The sequence below is a fragment of the Anser cygnoides genome, chromosome 6 (genome assembly GCF_040182565.1).
Source record: "Anser cygnoides isolate HZ-2024a breed goose chromosome 6, Taihu_goose_T2T_genome, whole genome shotgun sequence".
NCBI lineage: Eukaryota > Metazoa > Chordata > Aves > Anseriformes > Anatidae > Anser > Anser cygnoides.
The window spans coordinates 32,500,555-32,520,808 of NC_089878.1; the positions used below are offsets into that span (position 1 = coordinate 32,500,555).

The 20,254-nt window shown below is 41.4% G+C and overlaps 1 protein-coding gene across 5 annotated transcripts in view; it reads left to right on the forward strand.

Annotated features, from left to right (window-relative positions):
* C6H2orf76 (chromosome 6 C2orf76 homolog) overlaps positions 1 to 20,254 on the forward strand; it is a 38,835-nt gene that overhangs the window by 204 nt on the left and 18,377 nt on the right. The window contains exons 2-7 of one of the 5 annotated variants that reach the window (XM_066999147.1): positions 388 to 443; positions 1,465 to 1,617; positions 3,372 to 3,422; positions 6,614 to 6,651; positions 6,781 to 6,862; positions 9,823 to 10,042. In XM_066999147.1, the coding sequence (XP_066855248.1) occupies positions 416 to 443; positions 1,465 to 1,617; positions 3,372 to 3,422; positions 6,614 to 6,651; positions 6,781 to 6,862; positions 9,823 to 9,899 (429 nt within the window). In that variant the 5' untranslated portion in view covers positions 388 to 415 and the 3' untranslated portion in view covers positions 9,900 to 10,042. The other 4 variants (XM_066999145.1, XM_066999148.1, XM_066999150.1 and 1 more) reach the window with 4 other exon arrangements.

Here is a 20,254-nt window from a genome sequence, read left to right on the forward strand (position 1 = left end):
GGAACAGCCTCGGGGACCTGTCCAATAAATGCCAAAATTCCTAATTGTGTGCGTGTATTTCTGAGATGCTCCTCCGGGTTGCTTAGGGGAAGCGAGTTCGAGTGCCTGTTCCTTCGCACCCTCCAGGTCTCGACCTGGGCAGCAGCATCAATAAAACATCTCTTCTCTGCTCAGTGTCACTCTGGTTATATTTGGGTGCGGAGGAGTATTCTATCAGCATCATTTGTGGGTTGCAACTTACTTAGAAGGAAAATGGAGCAGGGCACTGTGCATTACTGGGCAGCGGGACGTAAACCCTTGTGAGGATGTAGCCGTGTGGGGTACCAGCTCTGTGTCTCCACTCTGCAGAAGCCATTTGAGGAAAACATTCCTGTTTTACTTTTTCAGGGTGCGGCTAAGATAAATACAGCAAAGAATGGGCGATATCGGATACCTGCACGAAGGTGGGGCGTTTAAATAAACACCACCACCGCATTTACAGTTATTATTTTTTTAAAGCCAAAATAAAAGCCCATACGGGGATGAAATACGCGAGGGAATCCCTTGTGGAAGTGGTGACTGAAAAGGCCGCCGATGGCTAGGAGAGATGCGGAGGCCGTGCTGTGCTCCTGATTGATGTTGCAGCCCTGCGGTCTTTTTTATTTCTGTAGCAGCTACAGAGCTTTAGCGTGTGAACAGAAAGCAAGGTGGCTAGAGTACCCAGCACAAAAAAAAAAAAAAAAAGAAAAAAAGAGAGAAGATTGGAAGATTGCTGGGATGGGAAATAGCTCATTTTCCTGTGGAGACAAAGAAGCCAACCGAACAATGTGTGGTTTGTTTAAAGAGGTGCTTGGGCTGGTAAAACAAAACCATTGTCGGTTCTGCTCTCTGTTAAAGCAGTATGAACCCTGTAGAGCCATTCTAGGTAGCTATTATTATAAACCCTTGATTATACAGTAATACACCGGGAAAATTATTTGTGTATGCATGCGGGGGAGTTGTTTTACTTTCTGTAAGGAGGTGAAAATGAGCGTTGTGTAACAGCTTAGGCATTTTTCAGGGTATTATACAACAAAAGTATATTAAAAAGGTTTTGTTCACGTTAGTACATTCTTTTAGAGCACAAGGTTACTCACTTAGCAGGTAAAACCTTCTGTCACCTGAAAACCGAACAGCATACTTGCATTTATCCATAACATTTTGTCTGTTTAACAGAGAGTCTGATATAGTACACAGCACAGGTACAAATATTGGAATGTTTCACGTTCAGTGTTAATAATATCCTATGTCTCAAAACAAAACTCTTTGCTTTGAGATTCTAGTTTACTGCTGCTGTAGAACTACTAAAAGCGAAGTCTTGAAAGACATAACGCTGTTAAATTTCTCACCATGTTTCAATCTTTGACTGAGGCTCACCTGCACCTTCTTTTTTAGCTGTGCTCATGCGCTGAGGAAAGCGAATAATTCCCCTTTGATGTTTTCCAGGTTATTCAAAATCAGTTCTCATGTCGGCAGAAAGCTCAACCATCACGGTTCGTCTTGTTCGCTCTTTTGAGCACCGGAATTTCAGACCTGTGGTGTATCATGGAGTTAACTTGGATCAGACAGTGAAGCAGTTCATTACTTTTGTACAGAAGGGTAAGGGACTGTTATTTATTTGCTCATCGCTTATGTTGCCATCCCTGCACAAGAAAATGGAGGGAAACAAATGAGTGGGAATTCTGCAGCTTTGGTAGAGATGCCAGAGTTGTTTTTATATCCCCTGTGTACTCTCCCGCCTTGGATGAGAGGTCTGGAGTTAATATGAGCCTCCATGGTCAGTGTGCCATGCCTAGATCTGGTTAGGCTCCTCCACCTGCCTAAATCCTCACGCTTGGTCCTTTTTGACTAAAAGGCATTGCTGCATTTGGCTCTGTGCTTAGGCTCCTCGAGCAGTGCTCTCAGACAGCTACTCAGAAATTAACGGGAAAATCAAGAGAATTTAGGGAGCCTTTGATCCATAGGAGCTACACCAGTATGTGGAATGTGGGAATGAACATCTGTTTGCTATTTGTGAGAAGGAAGAGCACTGTGAAAATTGTTTCTGACACTGTGAGGTCTTGGTCTGCATGTTGGCTTCTGTGTTTGTCTCCATCTGGAGCTTTATGGTGCCGATTTACTCATCTACCTTGTGTTTCAGAAGCCTGGATGAAAGTGACAGTGTATCTGAAAGTTAATAAATGTAGACCAGCCCACGCACCAACTCAGCAGCTAGGGTGTTAACTAACCTTGCAGGTGTACTTTTCACACATCAATGGAGACATTCAAAGTGTGCAGAGTAGCAGGGTTTTATTTATTTAATTATTATTTTTTTGCATGATGTCAGCCTGAACAAGTCTGGAACTGTTGCAGCTGATCACATTTGAGCAACTTCTGGGATGTTGCCCTGGGCCTTACAGCTGTATTGTGTTTTCAGCAACTTCCTTACTTGTAGACAGTGATTGGCATGGCTAGATCTTAAGTTGCTTTTAGAAAACTACTAGCGCTTTCAGAACATATGGTACAGCTGCTGTTATGAGTAAGAAAATAAAAGAAACAAACCTAAAAAAACCTTGCTTTTGATGTGTGCAATATTGCAACTTGCTGCTATTTGAGACAAAACTAGTGTCTTGAGTGAGGCTTTTTGGAACCTCATTCCCCAGATGGGCAGTGTTGTTCCTGGCCCCAAATCCATGTTCCTTCCTTTACTATAATCTGTTTTGAAGGAGGAATTTGAGATAATTTTTTATACTACTGATGAAATTGTGGTTTCAGCCATGTTGCTGCCAAGAAGCTGACAGGCGGCTGGCCTTCCAAGGCCCTGCTTAAATTCCTGGATGTCACTGGGGATGCTAGCACCAGGGAGATGTTGATGTTGTTGCAGTGGCTTATTGGCTGTGTCCTTCATGTGGCTAAAGAGTTAATTTATTACCGTTTGGCTTCCTTTTTGTGACCGGTTAGCATGGCTGTGTTTACTGAACAATTAGTTATGAATGGCGGTTATCAGGATGCTGTTGGTGGAAGGTAGTGAGAGCCTCTGAACTTTGGACTGTACAAACCACAACAGGATGTTTCTGGCATATGTTTGAAGGATCGGACTCCCATGATCATATCCTAATTGCATTGGCTTGCTGTCCACGGGGGTCATGCTGTTCAGAGGAACTTTGTGCTCGGGTGAAGTTAAGCTGATACGGAGCAACTGTCAAATCTGAGCCAAAGATTGTGTTTCAGTATTTGTTGCTCAAACAAGTCACTTGTGCTGACAATTGATTTTGATGTAAAGGGTGTCTAGGATTCATGCATTGCACTTCTGTGCATTACTGGAAATTAAAAAAAGACAACTTTGTTTTAACTTGGTGATTTTATTTTAATAGATGTGCCTTCAAGAGCAGGACTTCCTCCTCCTTTTAAAAATTACAAGTATGGTAGGTATTTTTTCTTGTTTTAATTCTTGGAAGATGCAGCCGTAATCATAGAATCTATACCAGTTAAGATCTACACCAGTTTAGATGTAATCTATAACAGTTTGGACATTTTAGGAGGCAACTCTTTTAGCATACTCATGCTGGTTGCAGCACTTGCCTATATTTGCAGCTCTGTCAAGCTCTTGTAGTTGGGGCTATGCCAGTGGGTTCTATAGAACCTGACCATTCTTTTGACTTTCTGTATTAATCGTTGAGTTAGGCTGCATGTTGTACATTCTTTGCTAATTGGTATTGATGTTTTTTGATACTAATTTTTTATTACTTTTATAACCACCTTTTAACTCTATTTTTACTTTACAGAGCAGCTTGTGGCCTCAAACACTTTGAATTTTTAGTTCTGTTTGTACTTACGTATTTCAGTATCTCTTTACTAATTGTGAGGTCAAAAAGGATCATGAAGCAGAAGCTTAAGGCAGTAAATGGAAAACGCATAAAACTCATATTCTTAAATAATTTACATAATATCAGAGGAGCAGGGGAACATTGCTCAAAAGTAGGTTAGAAAATTCTTAAGAGCTGATGGAAAAAAATAGTCTGGTGTCAAGTTTAGACTGAATTTATCTTCTAATGTAAATGTACGTGTGTATTTCCTTTTGTGAAGCTTGGCATGAATGTGTGCTATGCATCTGTTTGGGATAGAAGATACTTTCAAAGTAAACTAAACTATTTCCCTGCGTGGAGTTTGGTAACTCAGATGTCAGTCACATACCTTCTCCTCAACCTGACAGTTCTGAAAGTTCCCTTGGAGCTTTGCTACAAGTGATCATCTGTCTCCCACGTTCTTGGCGGTAACAAACTCCTTCCTCTACAGTGATTCGAAGAAGTGAATGAGGAACCTTCATAATACGTGTGAATGGCGATCAACTCTATTTGCCTCTTAAAAAAAAAAAGGCAAACATTCCATACTTTGTTCTTGGTGATGGTGAAACAGTACAAAATGAAAACAGAAAAAAGGGTCAGGGATTAAGATTTGCACAGTATCTGTGACAAGGACTTGAATGCTATTAGTTTTAATGTTTTACTTAAAATGTTAAAATCTAGGTAATTGTAACTTTGCATTTGGTGCTGCCTTTCAGCCCCCTAATATCTGTTGCTTTGAGTGGATGAGGGAGTCCCATGTAGGGCTGCTGCTAGTTGTATTTCTGGTGCTGCCTATCCCTGCTGCTAGTTCTTTCATCACTCACGACATCAGTTTAGTTTTGCTGCAAGCATATGTTGTGGTTGAGCACCTGATTGTGCTGCGTAGGACTGAGCTTAATGTGGGTGAAAAGCACGGCAGAACTTTAAAACTTGTTATACCAGTTAGTGGGGGCCTACTTTTAGTGGGATGGTGACAGCTATGCTGAAATTTTCACATAGAAAAAATCAAGCCCGAGTTCCTCACCTTCCCCTTAGGCTGTCAATCATCCAGGTTTGTGTTTTTGGCATCTCTTGCGTGCTCTGTTGTCTTTCTTGTATTTTGGTGATCGAGGGGCAGTAAGACTTCTGCATGAATACTGCTAGTAAGAGTCAGATTTCTCTCTGCTTTGTTTGGCAGTGCCAGAAATCTCACTTGGACCTGGCTGGTTTTCATCTTGACTGCTTTGGCTTCCTTCTGTCCAGAATCCAGCAGCCCTTGGTTCTCCTGACCTCATGTATATCACCGCCACCTTTTTCCTCTTGGCTTGGTGCTCTGACTCACTTGAATCTCCAATCTTATGACTTTCAAATGTTCTCTTCATTTCTTTGTACACATCTTTCATGTCCTTGATCTAGAACTCTTCTCAGTCTATCTTCTCATCTTTCTACCCTGTCATTACCTCCTTTTAACTGATGATGGGTGCCATTTTGTCTCATAAGCAGCTTCTCCATTTTTTCCCCCATAAATGTGGAGCAGTATGGTCAGTAATTCACAGAGAGACTTAGAAAGTGTTTTCTTATTTATTGTCATGGAAGATCTAGGAAAAAAAAGGAAAATATTAAAAAAAATGGAAATATGATTGAGTGGGACTAGATTGGGACTAACTGATATAGCAAAAGCAATTGAGAGGAAGTAGCTAGGATGAGAATATACAGCAGTTTTATCTCTATAACAGAATTGGAGAAGCTATTTAATAGCTCAAATGAAGATGCAGTGAATTTCTGGATGCCAGTGATGAAGATGTGGACAAGTAAAATTGAGTCAATAGTTCAGAGAACGACTGTGCAAAGACCAGAAAAAAGGGAATGTGGCGAAGTAGATCTAGAAGTTTAAAACTAAGAGACAGAGGCTGGATGGTATTTGCTTTGGGAGAAAGTTTTCATGATTACAGTATCTTTTTGCTGTGATTGTTGTTCTTCTGTAATGCTACTATGCAAGATGGATCCTGGTAATTGCAATCAAATATGTGCTTTGTTTCTAATACTGCAGCTAGGACCGCATGTCAAAAATGCCTTTTCAGTGTTGACTTTTCATGGTTTTGACCTTCTGTAATACTTTAAATAAAACATTCAAAAGGGGACAGAGTATTATGCATTTGTGCATTGAAGCTATGGAAACAAACTTGGAAACAAAATTGTGCATTGAAGGTATGGAAACAAAATGCACAAAAATATCACAGGTAAATATGAAGAGGATGTAGAAGGAAAGGAGAGATTGTACATATTCATGGAAAAAGAACTTGCTCAACACGCTTTCTAACGTGGATGATTTCTTCATGAGAAGGAAGATTTCAAATAATAATCTGAAGTGGTCAGGTTACTGTGTCTTAATCACTTGCTGTCTGTCAATTTAGCTGCATTTGTTGACAGCACATAAATGCAGTTTGTCCTGCCCCAATTGCATGTATAAAACCTCCTAGGTTAAAACACCCTAGCTGGCATTTAAATTGATGTGTTTTGACTGGCAATTGGGGTGGTCATTTAGTTAGTTATTGTAACTCAGCCAGTAGACAGAAGCCCAATAAGATGGTGGATTGACTGGTTTAAGGCTGTGGCTGCAGGACTGGGAAATTAAAATGTTTTCTCCTCTTTCAGACTGAATACGTAAAATTGTTAATAATAAACAATTTTTAAACCTTACCCCTTTGTTACGGTCTTCTTCCCCAAGCATAACTTTTAGTGTTGCCTGCATATTAAAGTTTATTTTAGGAAAACATTGTATTTTCTTTCAGATACAATGAAGATTATTCACCAAGCACACAAATCAAAGGTATGGTTATTAGCTATTTTCTTCCCCTTTTACATGCTGTGATGCAGGCAGACCTCTGCACTGTAAAACAAGACTGGGACAGAGAGACAGTAAATTCTTATCTTTGTCTTCTGGTTCTCTAATTTGCAGACTGGTGAACTCGTAGTGAGTTTGGAAGATGATGACAAACTGATTTTGAAAGAAGAGAGTACACTGAAAGCAGCTGGAGTAGGTATGAGTATGTTTATATTGACTGAAGGTGCTGTTCACTGTGGTTGTCATTAAACTGATAACTGGCTGATTATGTTTGGATAGCCTGCTGAAAAGTAAATGGTATTCCTGATTCTCTTTACACTACTTGGTAATTATTCAGGGAAGAAGGGGGGGATAACGTACATTGAAGTCATTGAACTGAGGGCAGCAGGTATCTGCACTCCGAATGTTCAGAATGCAAATTGTGATTTCAGAAGGTATGCTTATAATTCTGCTGAGAGTAATTTTAAATGATTGGCAGATAGGTTATTAGTACCATGTCTGCTTAGTCTTATCAGTAACATTTAAACTGATGTTTTGGTTAGAAATGTAAGTAGTGGAACCAGTATGGAATAATGAAGTAAGATTCGATTTGTTTTAATGTGCAATGTACAGTCCTTGGTAGTCAGATTGCTTGGGAAGACTCGAGGAGTATCATTTAGAGAATGTGCTGAACGCAGCACGGAGTTGAAACTTGACCTGATTTCTCACGTTTTGACAGGGGACTGCATATAGGGCATGTCTTTTGGTAATAATGTAAAGAAATGTCTGTCATGATAAAATTGATGGTCCCTGGATGTCCTTTGGGCTTCTCATAAATGTGGCTGAATGACTTTGTGGCAGAGGGGTACTTGAGGGATGTAGTAGCATTCCACCTTCGTATAGACATTTGCTCATTTGATTCTGATTTGCCTCGCTGTGATGTTTAACCACCTGCACTCTAAGTGCAGGGGTGTCACAGAGAAAACTCCCTCCTCTTCCTGATGCCCTCTGATTGCTCCCCAGAAAGAATGGGTTTTCTCTCTCATGGTCATATAGTCTGAAAGGTTTCAAAGAGTTCAACTTCTGACATTTGGCCGGTATTCTGCTTGCATCTTTCTTAGAATATAGGACCTCAATGTTCTTGGTTACGTTTTGTGACATGGTTGTAAGCCACCTCCTTTTTCTCTTGGCCACAAAACCAACCTACCAACCAAAACCCTAATTTTTGGGGTGTGAGAAAGGGGACCTGATTTTTCTTAAGTTGAGGTTTTGTGTTTTGTTCTTGTTGGTGATGGTGGTTTTGTTTGTTTGTTTTAGTTCTGTTTTTCCCCTTTTCATTGTTTCAAGATTTCTACCATTTACTTTTCACTTTTAAGTGATTTGGAGTGCCTCTTTAATGTTTTCTCTGAAGTGTACTGCACCTGTCCTCAGTATACCCTTCCTAAAGGTCTTTGGGTATTCTTATAATATGAAAAATAGTTATTCTCTGGCTGCTTTTATTTATTTATTCATTTATTTATTTTAACTAAACCAGGTAAACTAGACCTTTTCATCTGGAAGAATGGCTCCTCAGGAAGAAGGATTATTGGGACTCAAGTCTTACATATTTGCAATGTAGCTAGCAGAAGTTTTACAATTAGTCATTAGCATGTAGTTTGTATTTGTGACAGAAAAGAAAAACTCTTGCTTTGTAAATGGCAGCATGCTATTATGCAATTCTGAATTTTGATATGTTCTGGCATATTTTGATATGAAAATTAGCTAAGTTAAGAATGAGGTCTTTGTAGTAAAATCTTGCAGAAGTCCTTCAACAAGAAGTGGAAAATGGGAAACCAAGGAAGTGAAGCATGATGGCATGTGCCATTAGTCCTCATTTTGTACATTTCATTTAAATCAGTAAGATTTGAAATCTCCTATTGGCATATTATCTTTTTTTTTTTTTCAATATCTAGTCTGGACAAGATTTACTTGAATAAAACAGAGTTTCTATTAGGAAATCTGGGAAATTCTGAGGCAGGCAGACCATTTTTTTCTAAGCTGCAGTTGATTGCCCTTGGCACTTTACAGGGTTGGGCTAGAGAGTTATAAATTATGAGGACATTAGATAAGTATCCTCGGGAAAGCCTCTGTGGTAGTGATTATTATTACAGCTATTATCTACTCAGCAAAGTTAACGCTTGCCTGTTTTTTATTTTTTTTAAGAGTAGGGTGTATGTTAATAAAGTGTTCAGCATTCATTGCAAACAGTCTTGTCTGTTTTCTACTTGAGAGTCTGAAACCCCTTCTACTTTTTTTTTCTTTTTTACAAGACAGGCAGACTTCATTAACTTCAGGTTTAATTTTAAAAACGAATGTGGAACTTATTGGCTCAGCACCTTAAAGAATTCCATGTTTAATAATTGTGAAGGCTTTCCATCAGATTTGTCTCTGTTCTGAATTAGTAATGTTGCTGACTTACTGTTTTAGAAGAGGAAGTCCTTGACCTACTGGGTTGAAAGAATTGTGACTGCTCTGAACCTTTGTGGGTCCTTTAGCTCTGCCATATCCCCTGTGAATAATTAGAGGTATTTGAAGGTATTGCTGGAGAAGCCAATTTGTGTCTTTCACTTTGCATATTGTTGAAGCCTCATGAATTAATCATCAGCAGGGCAAAAAATTAACTTCTTCAGACACATATTTTGATGGGTCATGAGGGAGAATGTAAAGTGATCTGTAAAATATTCTACTGATCCTCTAAGTATTAAATTATTATACCTACAGGCTAATTTCACGGAAAAAAAAATGTTTCTTTTTCTTTCCTAGAAGAAAAATGCACAAAAAAAGAGAAAATCATGCTTCATTATTTTTCCGGCATTTGAAGGCATTAGAAATGCAGTCATTTAATTTGCTGAATGCTTATACAAACAATTCTGTCGTCTGCGTTAAACAAATCTTGAGGGATCTTGTGTACATATTTTCTTCTATATGTTCAGGTTCTTGTTCTTTTAACAAGGTTAAACTGCATCTTTAGTACTGGAATTTTTTTCGATAAAAATATGGGGAGGTTGGGGATTGTGTGGTGATTTACAATTGTCTTTGCCCAAAAAGTCGCCAATTGTCTTCTGAGATTCTAAATAGCTCGTTGTTGGGTGGTTCATTTACTGGCGTGCTAAATATTTCATTTTTTATTCGTTCTAGCAAATGAGACCGAATTAGCATTCTTCTGTGAGGAAGATTACAGAAACTACAAAGCTAATCCTGTTTCGGCCTGGTGAAGATCCCAAGAGATTGTTTTGTTTTCCCATACTCATTGTAAATTTTCCTTGTTCTGCTTAATGAGTTTTTTTTTTTTTTTAAAGATCAATAAATCCTCGAGGATTGCTTTGCAAACAGTGCAATTCCCTTCCTATAGAAATTAATTTCTGTCAATATGTTAAGACTGAGAGAAGGAAGACTGGGGGGCACACATGCCTTTTTTATTTTCTTCCTCCCACATTTCTTTTTCCTTTGCTTGCCTTTTACGATGCCGGCGGTGCAACCAATCTCTGACCTGTGACGCACATTCTTGGTAGGATCCTACAGCAGTTGTTAGCTACGTACTGGTATTACACAATGCACAGTAAAAGTCCCTCTTAGCGGTAACTTCTAATGAAAATGGAAACTTTTTGTGACGCAATCGCTGGGCGTTTTAGAGAGTTTGACAAGAAAGTCTTCTCTGTTTCAAGTAATAGATTTACTTCACTCTCTTTATGTTTAGGCTCTTTTGTTTAAATGGTGCACACTGGCAAGTGTTTCAGGCTCTTCACTGGTGAATGCTTTCCTTTATACTTTCTTCTAGCCCTCTTTAGCATGCTGAAAGAGAAAATGACTGTTAGAGGCCTTTGTGTTCAAGGACCAGCTTGCTTGTTACTACATTACTTCATGGAGACACCTTCATGAAAGAGGTAGCATCCTGAGTTCTGCCAGGGCGTCAACATGCATAAATAGGAGTCAGGCCTTATTCCAAGTGTTAGTGAAAGCTCATGGTTTCAGTTTCAAGAATGAAACCTGAATGATTGCATTTTTGCAAGGAGAAGCCAAATCTGCGCAACAGATGTCTTCAAGACTATTCTTTCCTGCTTTCCAAGAGCCAAATGTTCTGTCACTGTATGTTAGTTCTTGGTAATTCCAGGCTTTCCTGGAATTAGCCAAATTTAGGACACTAACCAAATTAAGAACAAGAAAAGATAGTCATGCTTCTAGTTTAGATAGACACTTAACTGCTCATTAGGGGATTGCCAAGATGGGACACTGTGTCTTTAAGCTTCTCTTCAGGGAAATAGAAGTGATTCTGGCTCTCTGCCTTGTAGGCTTTTTGGGCATAGGCTCTGTTAAATCAAATGTGACCTCATGTGCAATTGCTTTAGATCCAGACATGTACCCTCAGCTCTGGGTGAGAGCTGACAACACCAGAGACTTTCCAGAGACGTACGCTTACAGTTTCCTAGAACTTTGATTTTTATTTCGTTTTCTTTTTTTTTTTTTATCGTGATAGACAGGTGATAGTGAAAGCAGATGTATGATATCCAAAGCTTTTAAATAAAAGTTCCCTTTACTTTAGATGTAGGGCCAAAGAAACCCCTATGCATTGTTCCCACCTCATTTTCTTCATCCTTCCTGACAACTCCCTGGTGTAGGCTGGAGACCTCTCAGGTAGCTGGTGTTACTCCCCAGCAGCTTTGCTTCAAATAGTTGTATTCTCTTGTGCAAGCGATTACCACATTGTTATCTGCTGTTATAAAGGTGCTTGTAACAGGCTACTCAGTGAAGCAGTCACTGCACCAAGCCTGTCTGAATTTAAGACGCGTTTGGACTGTGCACTTAGTCACAGGGTCTAAAATTTTAGGTAGACCTGTGTGGTGCCAGGAGTTGGACGTGATGATCCTTATGGGTCCCTTCCAACTCGGGATATATCTTTATCTTGTGAGGAGTCCTGTACCACTGCATTCTCTTGGGATTTAGATGCTGATACGCATGCTCTGATCAGTTTCTGGGGAGAATTTAACACTTCCTTCATATTTCAGTCCAGGCCTCCTTTCTGTGGCTGGTACCTGCTCCCCAAACGTTGGCCTACGTCTCAGCTACCTTCTTATACAATCTGTCACATTTGCCAGCTCAGTCTGATTAATGAGGGTTTGTACTCGTCTTCACATACAGTTAAAACTAATGCATTCAGCTCCAGAATACGCCGTTTTTTTTACAATATTTTTTTACACCAGATTTACAATAATGAATGTAACTGTGTGGGAAGTAGATGGCATACCACGGAGATCACTGTCTTGAGCTGTCCTACCAGGGCATCTCGGTGGTGTCCCTCAGCACGCTTAGGATCTCTGAGCAAAGATTGCCATTGTTTTGCTCCTCCTGTGAGGATTTTAATTTGGTCTCCATCCCTTTCAGACAGATTTGGATTGTTTTTGTGATCCCTTCTCTCTAACGTATTCATGTTGGACAGTCACCACATTTTAACAAGTGTCCTGTCTGTAGTTACAGCTAGTACAGTTACAGAAGTTCAGCGTGACCCTGAGTGTGTTGCAGTGAGAGAGAAGTTCCACAACACCAACAAGAAAAATGTAAATGTTTTAATGCCAATTAATAATTATTTGTCTGTCACTCTAGGTTAGTTTCTCTTTCTAAGGAAAGAGTTAAGCTAGTGCTCTGTGAGCTCTGTGCACTCTGGCAGTGGCAATTCCTTGGCTGCTTTCTGCTGCAGCACTGTACAGCCTTTTGTAATGCTGTCAGTGACCACACTTGAAACTGGATTCTTCCTGAAGTGTGTTTCTACTGTGTTTTTTGTTGCTGTTGTTTTTAATTGAGGCTTTAATAGTGCATGTTTGCAGAAAAAAAATGAAAATAAAACTGACAACCAAAACGAAGAGCCACCATAAAGCCTTAGATAACAACAGAGCTTGCTAAGATAGATGCTGCTCCAATGTTTTTCGGTGGGATATGGTAGAGCCGTATGTAGCCTCGTTTCAGAGTGGGTTTGGTTCCAGGATTGTTGCACGCTGAATGAAATCTAGGAACACTGGCTAATAAATCAGTAAGGACTGAGACGTCTTTGCTGGTGTTATGAAATCCTCTATTAAAGGAAACCGCCCACCACCCACATAGCTGGTACCAGCGTTTGTTACCCTGGCAGAGGCTGGTATCCACGTGGGTTCACAACTACTGTTGATCAAAGGTGGCCTCTATAACATATAACAGGATAAGTTATGTAGGTTTGTTAGCATTCTTAGGCATTGTGGTGTAAATAAGGATCTGTCTTACAACATGATGTCCCACAAGCCTTTCACCAGCCTTTTGTTTATTTTTTTATTGTTTATTTTTTTATTTTTTTTCTTATTTTTTATTTCTTATTTTTTATTTTTTATTTATTTTTTTAACAAAAAGAACAGTATCCTGGCTGGATAGTGAAATAAGACCTGTGTTCTCAGTTATCGCAGTGTAGCAGGGAAAGGTGGTCAAGCTGGGACTGGGGGAGCTATGGTGTTTCTCGGAGAAAGAAAACTATGTAAGAGACTGGAGTTTTGGCTAGGAGGTGTGGAAGAATACCTACTAAAGGAGGAGATTATATTAGGAAAGGAATTACCATGAGGAAGAAGAAGAGGTAATGGTGTAACTGAATAAGCACCGCAGATGGTAAATGTACAACACTCCTGGCACATACATACTGGAATAGTGTTTTTATATCATTATGCACTTTAATCTTTTTTTATAATTGAATGCAGAAATTGGTGTAATAGATTTTTTTTCTCAGGCTCTGATATAGTGCTTTCTACATGCAGCTGTCCATGTGTAGTTTTCTGTTCAGAGGCAGTCACGTTGCCTCTTGCAGATGCAAGAGCACAGGTAGCTGAGTTAGATGCTGACAGTTACTGACGGCACAGAGGAGCCCTCAAAAATCAGATACGCACTGCAGATAAAGTTGAAGAACTGCTTTATCTGATGAAAATGTTCTTAGAAGTGATCCAGAGATAAGTTGTAAGCTGTGATGTTTCACTTTCATCCTCAGAGCATTCAGCACATCCCAACAGATCCTTTGCTTAGCGACCTTGCAGGTCGCAGTCCCACAATGGCACAGCTGTGGCAGGACATCTGTGGGTTCTGGCCTTGCAAGCTAATAGCTGCTGAAATCCTGGATGTTCAGAGATCAAGAATGAGAAAACAGAACCTGTGATACTTGTTCTTGCTCTCATAGGACTGATGTGATCCGGGCTTCAGAGTCAGTGGCAGCTGGCTGGAGGCGTTACAAACGCTTAAGGCAAGTGCACGCTTTTGCTTATTGAGGTTTGCTGGGCTGAGCTCATTCTGGCTGAATGGCACCAGTTGGCTCCAGATCGTCCTTCCACCACTTCCTTTTCATAGTTCTGCTGAGTGTGGATGTGCAGATGACTGATGAATCAACCAAAGATGGTCGGTAGATAATTTCATTACTACTCAGGTGATCAGGACACTGCTTTTTCCTGTTACCTACTTTCCCACTGTGACACTGGGAAACACACACACCTTTGCATGTTTTCCTTACTACTTTCCTTTCTTTCATGCTGCAATCTCTGCTTATTTGCAGTGCTTTAATTGTTAGGTTTGTACCTCACCTGCTATACAATAGCAACATTTTCTGTGGCAGTGGATGTACCTTTTTAATTCAAGGAGGAATATCCTTTGAAATAAAGAAGAGACCTTTTCTACAGAGCAGCTAACTGTGCAGAGCAAGGGATCCTTTATTGCTTTACAAAAGGACTTGCAGATGACAGCACTGTCCACTGGTCAGTGGAAACAACAAGGTTTTTATCATAATGCTTTGTGTCTTGCAAGGAAACAGGAGAGAGGTTACATTGGGGATTCAAAAATCCAGCGAAAAACTGAGACCTATCGCCATAAACTGTCTTTGGCTGCAGAGAAAGCCACCAGATGTCAGCACAGCCTGTTCTTTCTCCAGGACCTGCATAAGCCAAGAAATATTGAATGTCTAGCAAGAGTGCTTATCTGTGAATTGGTTTAGCCTGCGAAGTCTGTGCTAAGGCTGTGGTGATGAAAGCTGAAACTTTCCTTGCAGAAAGTGTTTCTTTTTATATTAAAATCAAAGAGCGGCAAATTGAACTGGTATCAGTGCTTAAATTCCTCTTGTTAGAGCGCATCCTTTGCGGAGACAGTTCCAGCGTGTCTAAATCTTTGCATGCTGTGAGGAGGCATTTGCAGAACATTCATTTGAGGAATTGTCTGGAAAAGATCAGTGTTAATTTGCTGAGCTTTTGTCAAGTAGACTTTAAATATGCCTCTTTTTTTTAAACACAAGGAAAACCACTCAGAACAGACACACGTGCAAAGCAGAGCAAAAAATCATCGGCAACACAGCTTAAACACACAACAAATGTGTCCTCCATGCTTCTGCCCCTAAGCTCCTGCTATTTCTCCCTCGGAGTGCCGTGGATGAGGAGAACCTGGCACCGTGCTCTCTCGGCCATGCTTTCTGAGATGGGATATGAGTTGTGGAGCCCAGACCCAAGCACTGTGCAGAGCTTTATGCTTCGAGTGATTGAAGCGTGCATGGATGGTGCCTGGTTAAGAGGGTAAATTAGGATTGTTGCACAGGGACGAGGCGTGACTGAGCTTTCTGCTGGGACTCCCGTCAGCCGCTTGCAGAAGACGAAAATAAGCGATGGGTAGAGAGTGGGTGACATCAAGCCTTCCTTCTGATTTGGGCTGCTGCTTCTGTTCCTTCCTTCTGCCCTGGTAGCACCGGTGTGCTAGGAGCTGTGCCTCGACTCCAAGCTGTCGCTGTAACCCTCAGCAGCCGCTCACAGCCTGGAGGAGACGCATGGGCGACTGCAGCCTTCTGCTGTCCGCGGGGGAAGACTTCTGTGTGCGTGGGTGCAGGCAGCACTGTGGTGCACACGGTCTGCGAGGTGTTATCCTCGCTTCTCTTCCTTCTGCTCAGCACCCAGTTCCGCTTCATGGGAGACCAGGACCTCCTCTGGAAGCGTGGTACGCCTGGTGGGTGGCTGACAGCGGAGGTGGGTGTTTGGGCTGGAGAAGCAGTGGGGGAGAGGACGGAGCATAAAACTTTTGTCTTCCTGTAGATATATTTTTCGATCAGATATGGATTGTATTTTTTGTTTGCTAACGTCCTCTCTGTCTGATAGCGATAGATTCTCCTCTTGTAGTAGGCCAAAAGCTAGAAGGGTGCGAGTTTCAGTCGGTAGTGAACGCATTCAAGAGCTCAGTGTGACAGTTCAGGTTAATAATAGAATTTATCTTTGTATATCCAATTCTGCCCTCTGGCAGGTGACATGGTGTTGTGTACCATCAATGTCAGCAAGGGCTGCAAGAACCGCGTCTGTCTGCCCTCGTTTCTCATCTTGGGAAGGTTTAATTCTGCTTTCTAACCTGGAGCCCAGAGAGCCTACAGGGCCCAGCATAGGAAAACACGTTCTTGGTGTGTTACTTTTCTCCTTGACTTTTCAAAACTCCAAATGTATTCTTTAAGGCCATTTTGGGCCCTTTTTATTCCATGGATGGAGATTTTTTAAGTGGGAGGTATGGTATCACTCTGGTTTTGACCTTACTTTGAGGTCACACCTTTGGCTCTGTGCATGTGTTTGGTGCCCGTCCAACTGGAGCACATCTGCTGCTTTTAGAGGCAAAGAAGCAATCTAGAAGCGGAAACCCCGTATCCTAATAGTTAGTATTATGGCAATTTCTCCACACTTCCCCACCCCTCAAACAGAAGGAACCTGGTCTTGCAGAAAGCAGGCTTAAATCTTGCATAGTATCTTTGTTTTCCAGAGTGCAGAATAATGCAGCTGCTTAAAAGCAGACGTCCAACTGTAGACAGCTCTTTAAGCCAGCAGGCTGGCATGGGACGGCAGCAGCTGAAGCTTGCTAATTGTGGATCAGATACAGGGAAACAGATAACGAGAGTAAGTAACCAGCTAACAGCAGCTGCAGTAGGTCCTCCGCTGCTGAGGTTTCTAAATGCAAAGCAGATTATCTTTCCAGGGGAATGGCTGTGGTGCCATTTCACGTCTTTGAAAGATTCCTCTAATGCTATGTGTATTATGTGATCCTCCCGACTGCCTGCACACAGCAGTTATTTTTAGGCTTTGAATAAGAAACTCCTATGCATGCTCTGCCAAAAAGAACTGGCCCCAGACACAGATGGCATCTTCCTGCTGTTTATTGCATGCTCAACTTCAGGGCGGCCCTGACTGGCACTAAAAGCCTTGTACAGAAGTTCTGAAAAACATGCTTCTTATTAAGACGCAATAAACAGGTAAAAGAAAATTGTCTTACTGCAACAAATCTTGTTCCTCAAAGCTGAGGCACAGCCTGCAGATCCCACCAGCTCTGTGCAGGAAACGTTAAGCCCAAGGATACAGCAGACTTTTGGGGCTGCCTGTAGCAGCTCACACCGTTGTGCTGGCCATCTTGGAGAGATTGAAGGAAATTGTCTGTACAGAGGTGCTGAAGCAACTGCGTTCCCCTAAAGATTTAACTGTAGCTTGATATGTCACTTTGTAAGTAAATCCCTGAAGAGCAAGAAACTGATTGGACTGTTAAAAGCCTTGTATTATAAAACAGAGGGAGTGAGAGAACTGTACCTGCAGAGGTTAAGCTTCAGCACAGGCATTTAAATGAACTCATTAAAATCAAGTTACAAATTAGCTCATTAAAATGCAACGCTGCAGATCTAGAAGTTGGTTGATCTGGCATGCCACTTCTATGAGGAAGTGATTTGAGTAACGGAGAACAAAATGATAGTATTATAACTCCTTTTTTACCTTTCCAGTCCCGTAAACCTCATTGGAAACTCCCTCTTCCTTGAACTCTTGTATCAACAGGACTTTCAGTTTACTGAATTACTCTCGTTTGTTCCCGTGCTGCAGCTGCTGTGCAATAGCACTAGCCTTGTGTAACGACGTGTGTCTGCACCCACTGGTGACCTCCCACGTGCGTACGTAGCTCCGTAATACAGGTCCTGGCACGCTGGCTCACAGCAAAGATCAGTTTTCACTTATTGTCGTGGTAGCAAGGAGCTACCAGCTGCTGGCCTGCCTGAGTGTGTTTTATTTCCTAGTGTTAAATTCCTGATAATTACCCTACGCTCTACTACTGCCATTAAAGTAATGGTATTGCTGGGGAGGTGGGAGGGAAATGGGATAAAGAAAGACCCAAATGAGTTCTGATATTATGTTATGGACCTGTTCAGAATATCTTTTATATAATTACAGAGGCCAGGGGTTAAAACTGGCCTTACTCTTACAGCTCTTCAGTTGGCTCTTACCTGTCCTAGAGGCACACAGTAGGCAATACAGAGAATAAAAATATAAAGAATTTACATTTCACCTATATACTCTGCAGTAATGTATGTTCGTGTATGTCCGTATATACACAGAGAGACAGAATGTCCAAGTGCTAAAAACAATTAACTGGGAAATTTTAAGCTAACCTCACTAAATCCCCTATCCACAGACATGCGTATGGAAATGATCATTCAAAAGCACCTCAAACTACTTTTCAGTATTCCAGAATCAGAATCAATTATCCAAACTGGTGTGTCAAAGGCTTTAGAGACCTGATGCCTACAGAGGGCACCAGCAGAAATGCCGGTCTGCGTTAAGAGGAATAGGTTTCAGTTTTTGAAGAGCTGGTGAGTGGCTGCCCAGAGTGCTGGCACGGGGCCTCACCCGGAGACACCCGATCGGCCTTTTTTTAGATGCTGTGGAGCTGTGGAAGTGTTGAACTGTCCGCAGGGCTGGGACCTGTCTGGAAAGCACTGTGCTGCCTCACCGACACAGCCAGCTCCTGCTTGTGACAATTGTCTCTTTGCCATCAGTGGGAAAGGGCATGTGGGCGTGAAAGTCGTGTAAAGAAAGCAATCCTTACTTGTGCTGGGCAAAAAGGTGAGCCTTTAGCCTTCAAGTGTCTCACGATAAAACCACACCTTCCTCCTGCAAACCTGCGTAATACTCATTCCTTGCTTCCTACTCTTTTGTTTGCCTGACCTAACGATGTGAAAATAAGCTTGGCCAAGAGGAGAAAAAAAAAAGAAGAAAAAAAAATCCAAACGTTGGAATACTTTATTGTAAACAGAAAATGTGCAAACTGGTGCTTTTATGTTGACTTTGCTCGATGATGAAACAGAAGACTAGGAACAAGCTTGCTGAATCCAATTTTCCCTCAAGCATGAGTTAAGCTGGAGTGGGTGGAATTATACTCATGTGAAACTGCCTGAGATCCGTGTGGAAGCTTAGGCTACCATTCAACCACAAATAACTAGCGCTGGGTAATCAATCCGCTCGGTGAGTGATTTGATCAGGTGCTGATCTGGGCTGGGCTGTGGAGGTGGATGGGAAAACCTGAATCACTGCAGCTTCCTGAAAGGGACGGAGGAAAAGAGTGGTACTTTCCCTGTGCTGCCAAAATAAATAAAATCAGCTGATTGTGAAAACTTGGCATTTCCCTCATGCCGATTTCCTTTTGTTCAGTGAAAAGAAGTGGTGTTTGGAGACCTTACTGTAAGCCTTATGCAAAATTGAACCCCCTCCGTTTCATTGGCAGCTTGAGCAGTGCTTGGAGAACATTGCTCACGGTTGTCATTTGAGACTCAAGAGGGAAGTTTGGAGTTCCTCTGTCCGTGAATCATTCTGGTTACAGAAGCAGTGTTGGCTTGTAGAAGGGCTTATGTGCCCCCACATCAATCCATATTTTGCTTTTTGTATTAACTGGTCTTGTAACAGGTGCTTTTTGGTCCCACAAATGCCTCGTTTTGGGCTGACAGCTGTTGTTTTTCAAAGCAATGCTGAACACTGAGTGGTGTCTTTTACTTTGCTGTAGGAAAATGAGGCTGTTACAGCCATGCCCTTGTGCCTGACCTTGCTGAGGTAGTCCTCTAGTGTCATCTTGATTGCTTGAGCTTTTGTGAATGGCTGTCCATTCTCTATTTGGATGATTTGGATGTCCGAAAGCTAAAGAATTATTCTGATAAAGAGCAAGGGCTTGAAGGGATATGAAGTGAGAGGTATAAAATTAAATTGAGATGGAATTCTTCATTGCCCTGTACCTCATCCAAAGTGGGTGTGAAGTCAGAAGGAAAGCATCTGATACCTGCTTTGTGATTTAGGAAGTGCCTTCTTCAGGTGCAAGGCAATGAAGGGTGGTGCCCAAAATGTGCAATTCCTGTATTTTCATGCCGTGGTTAAGAACTCATTGATCCTTTTGCAAGACAGTTCAAAGACCTTATTACTGCTAGTGAAACCCGCAAACTGTCTGTGTAAATGGGCACGTTCAGGTGACTATGATTTATAAAACCTTCACCGTATTATCTGACATAAGGTTTTGGCTTCCTCCTTGAAGTTTTGTGAAGCAGCAGGTCTTTCTGGTAACTCTCTTCACAGCTTACAGGACCAGAACTGCTGGCTGTATTGGAGGAAGCAGGATACTTGGATTTGCTGTCGGGTTTGGATACCTTTACTAAAATCTGCAGGCTCTACATAACACAGATATTGTTCTGCTTTAACATGGCTATAGAGTTCTTTGAGGGGACCAAATCCAGAGATGATTTGTTTTTCTAAACCTCACTGTCTGT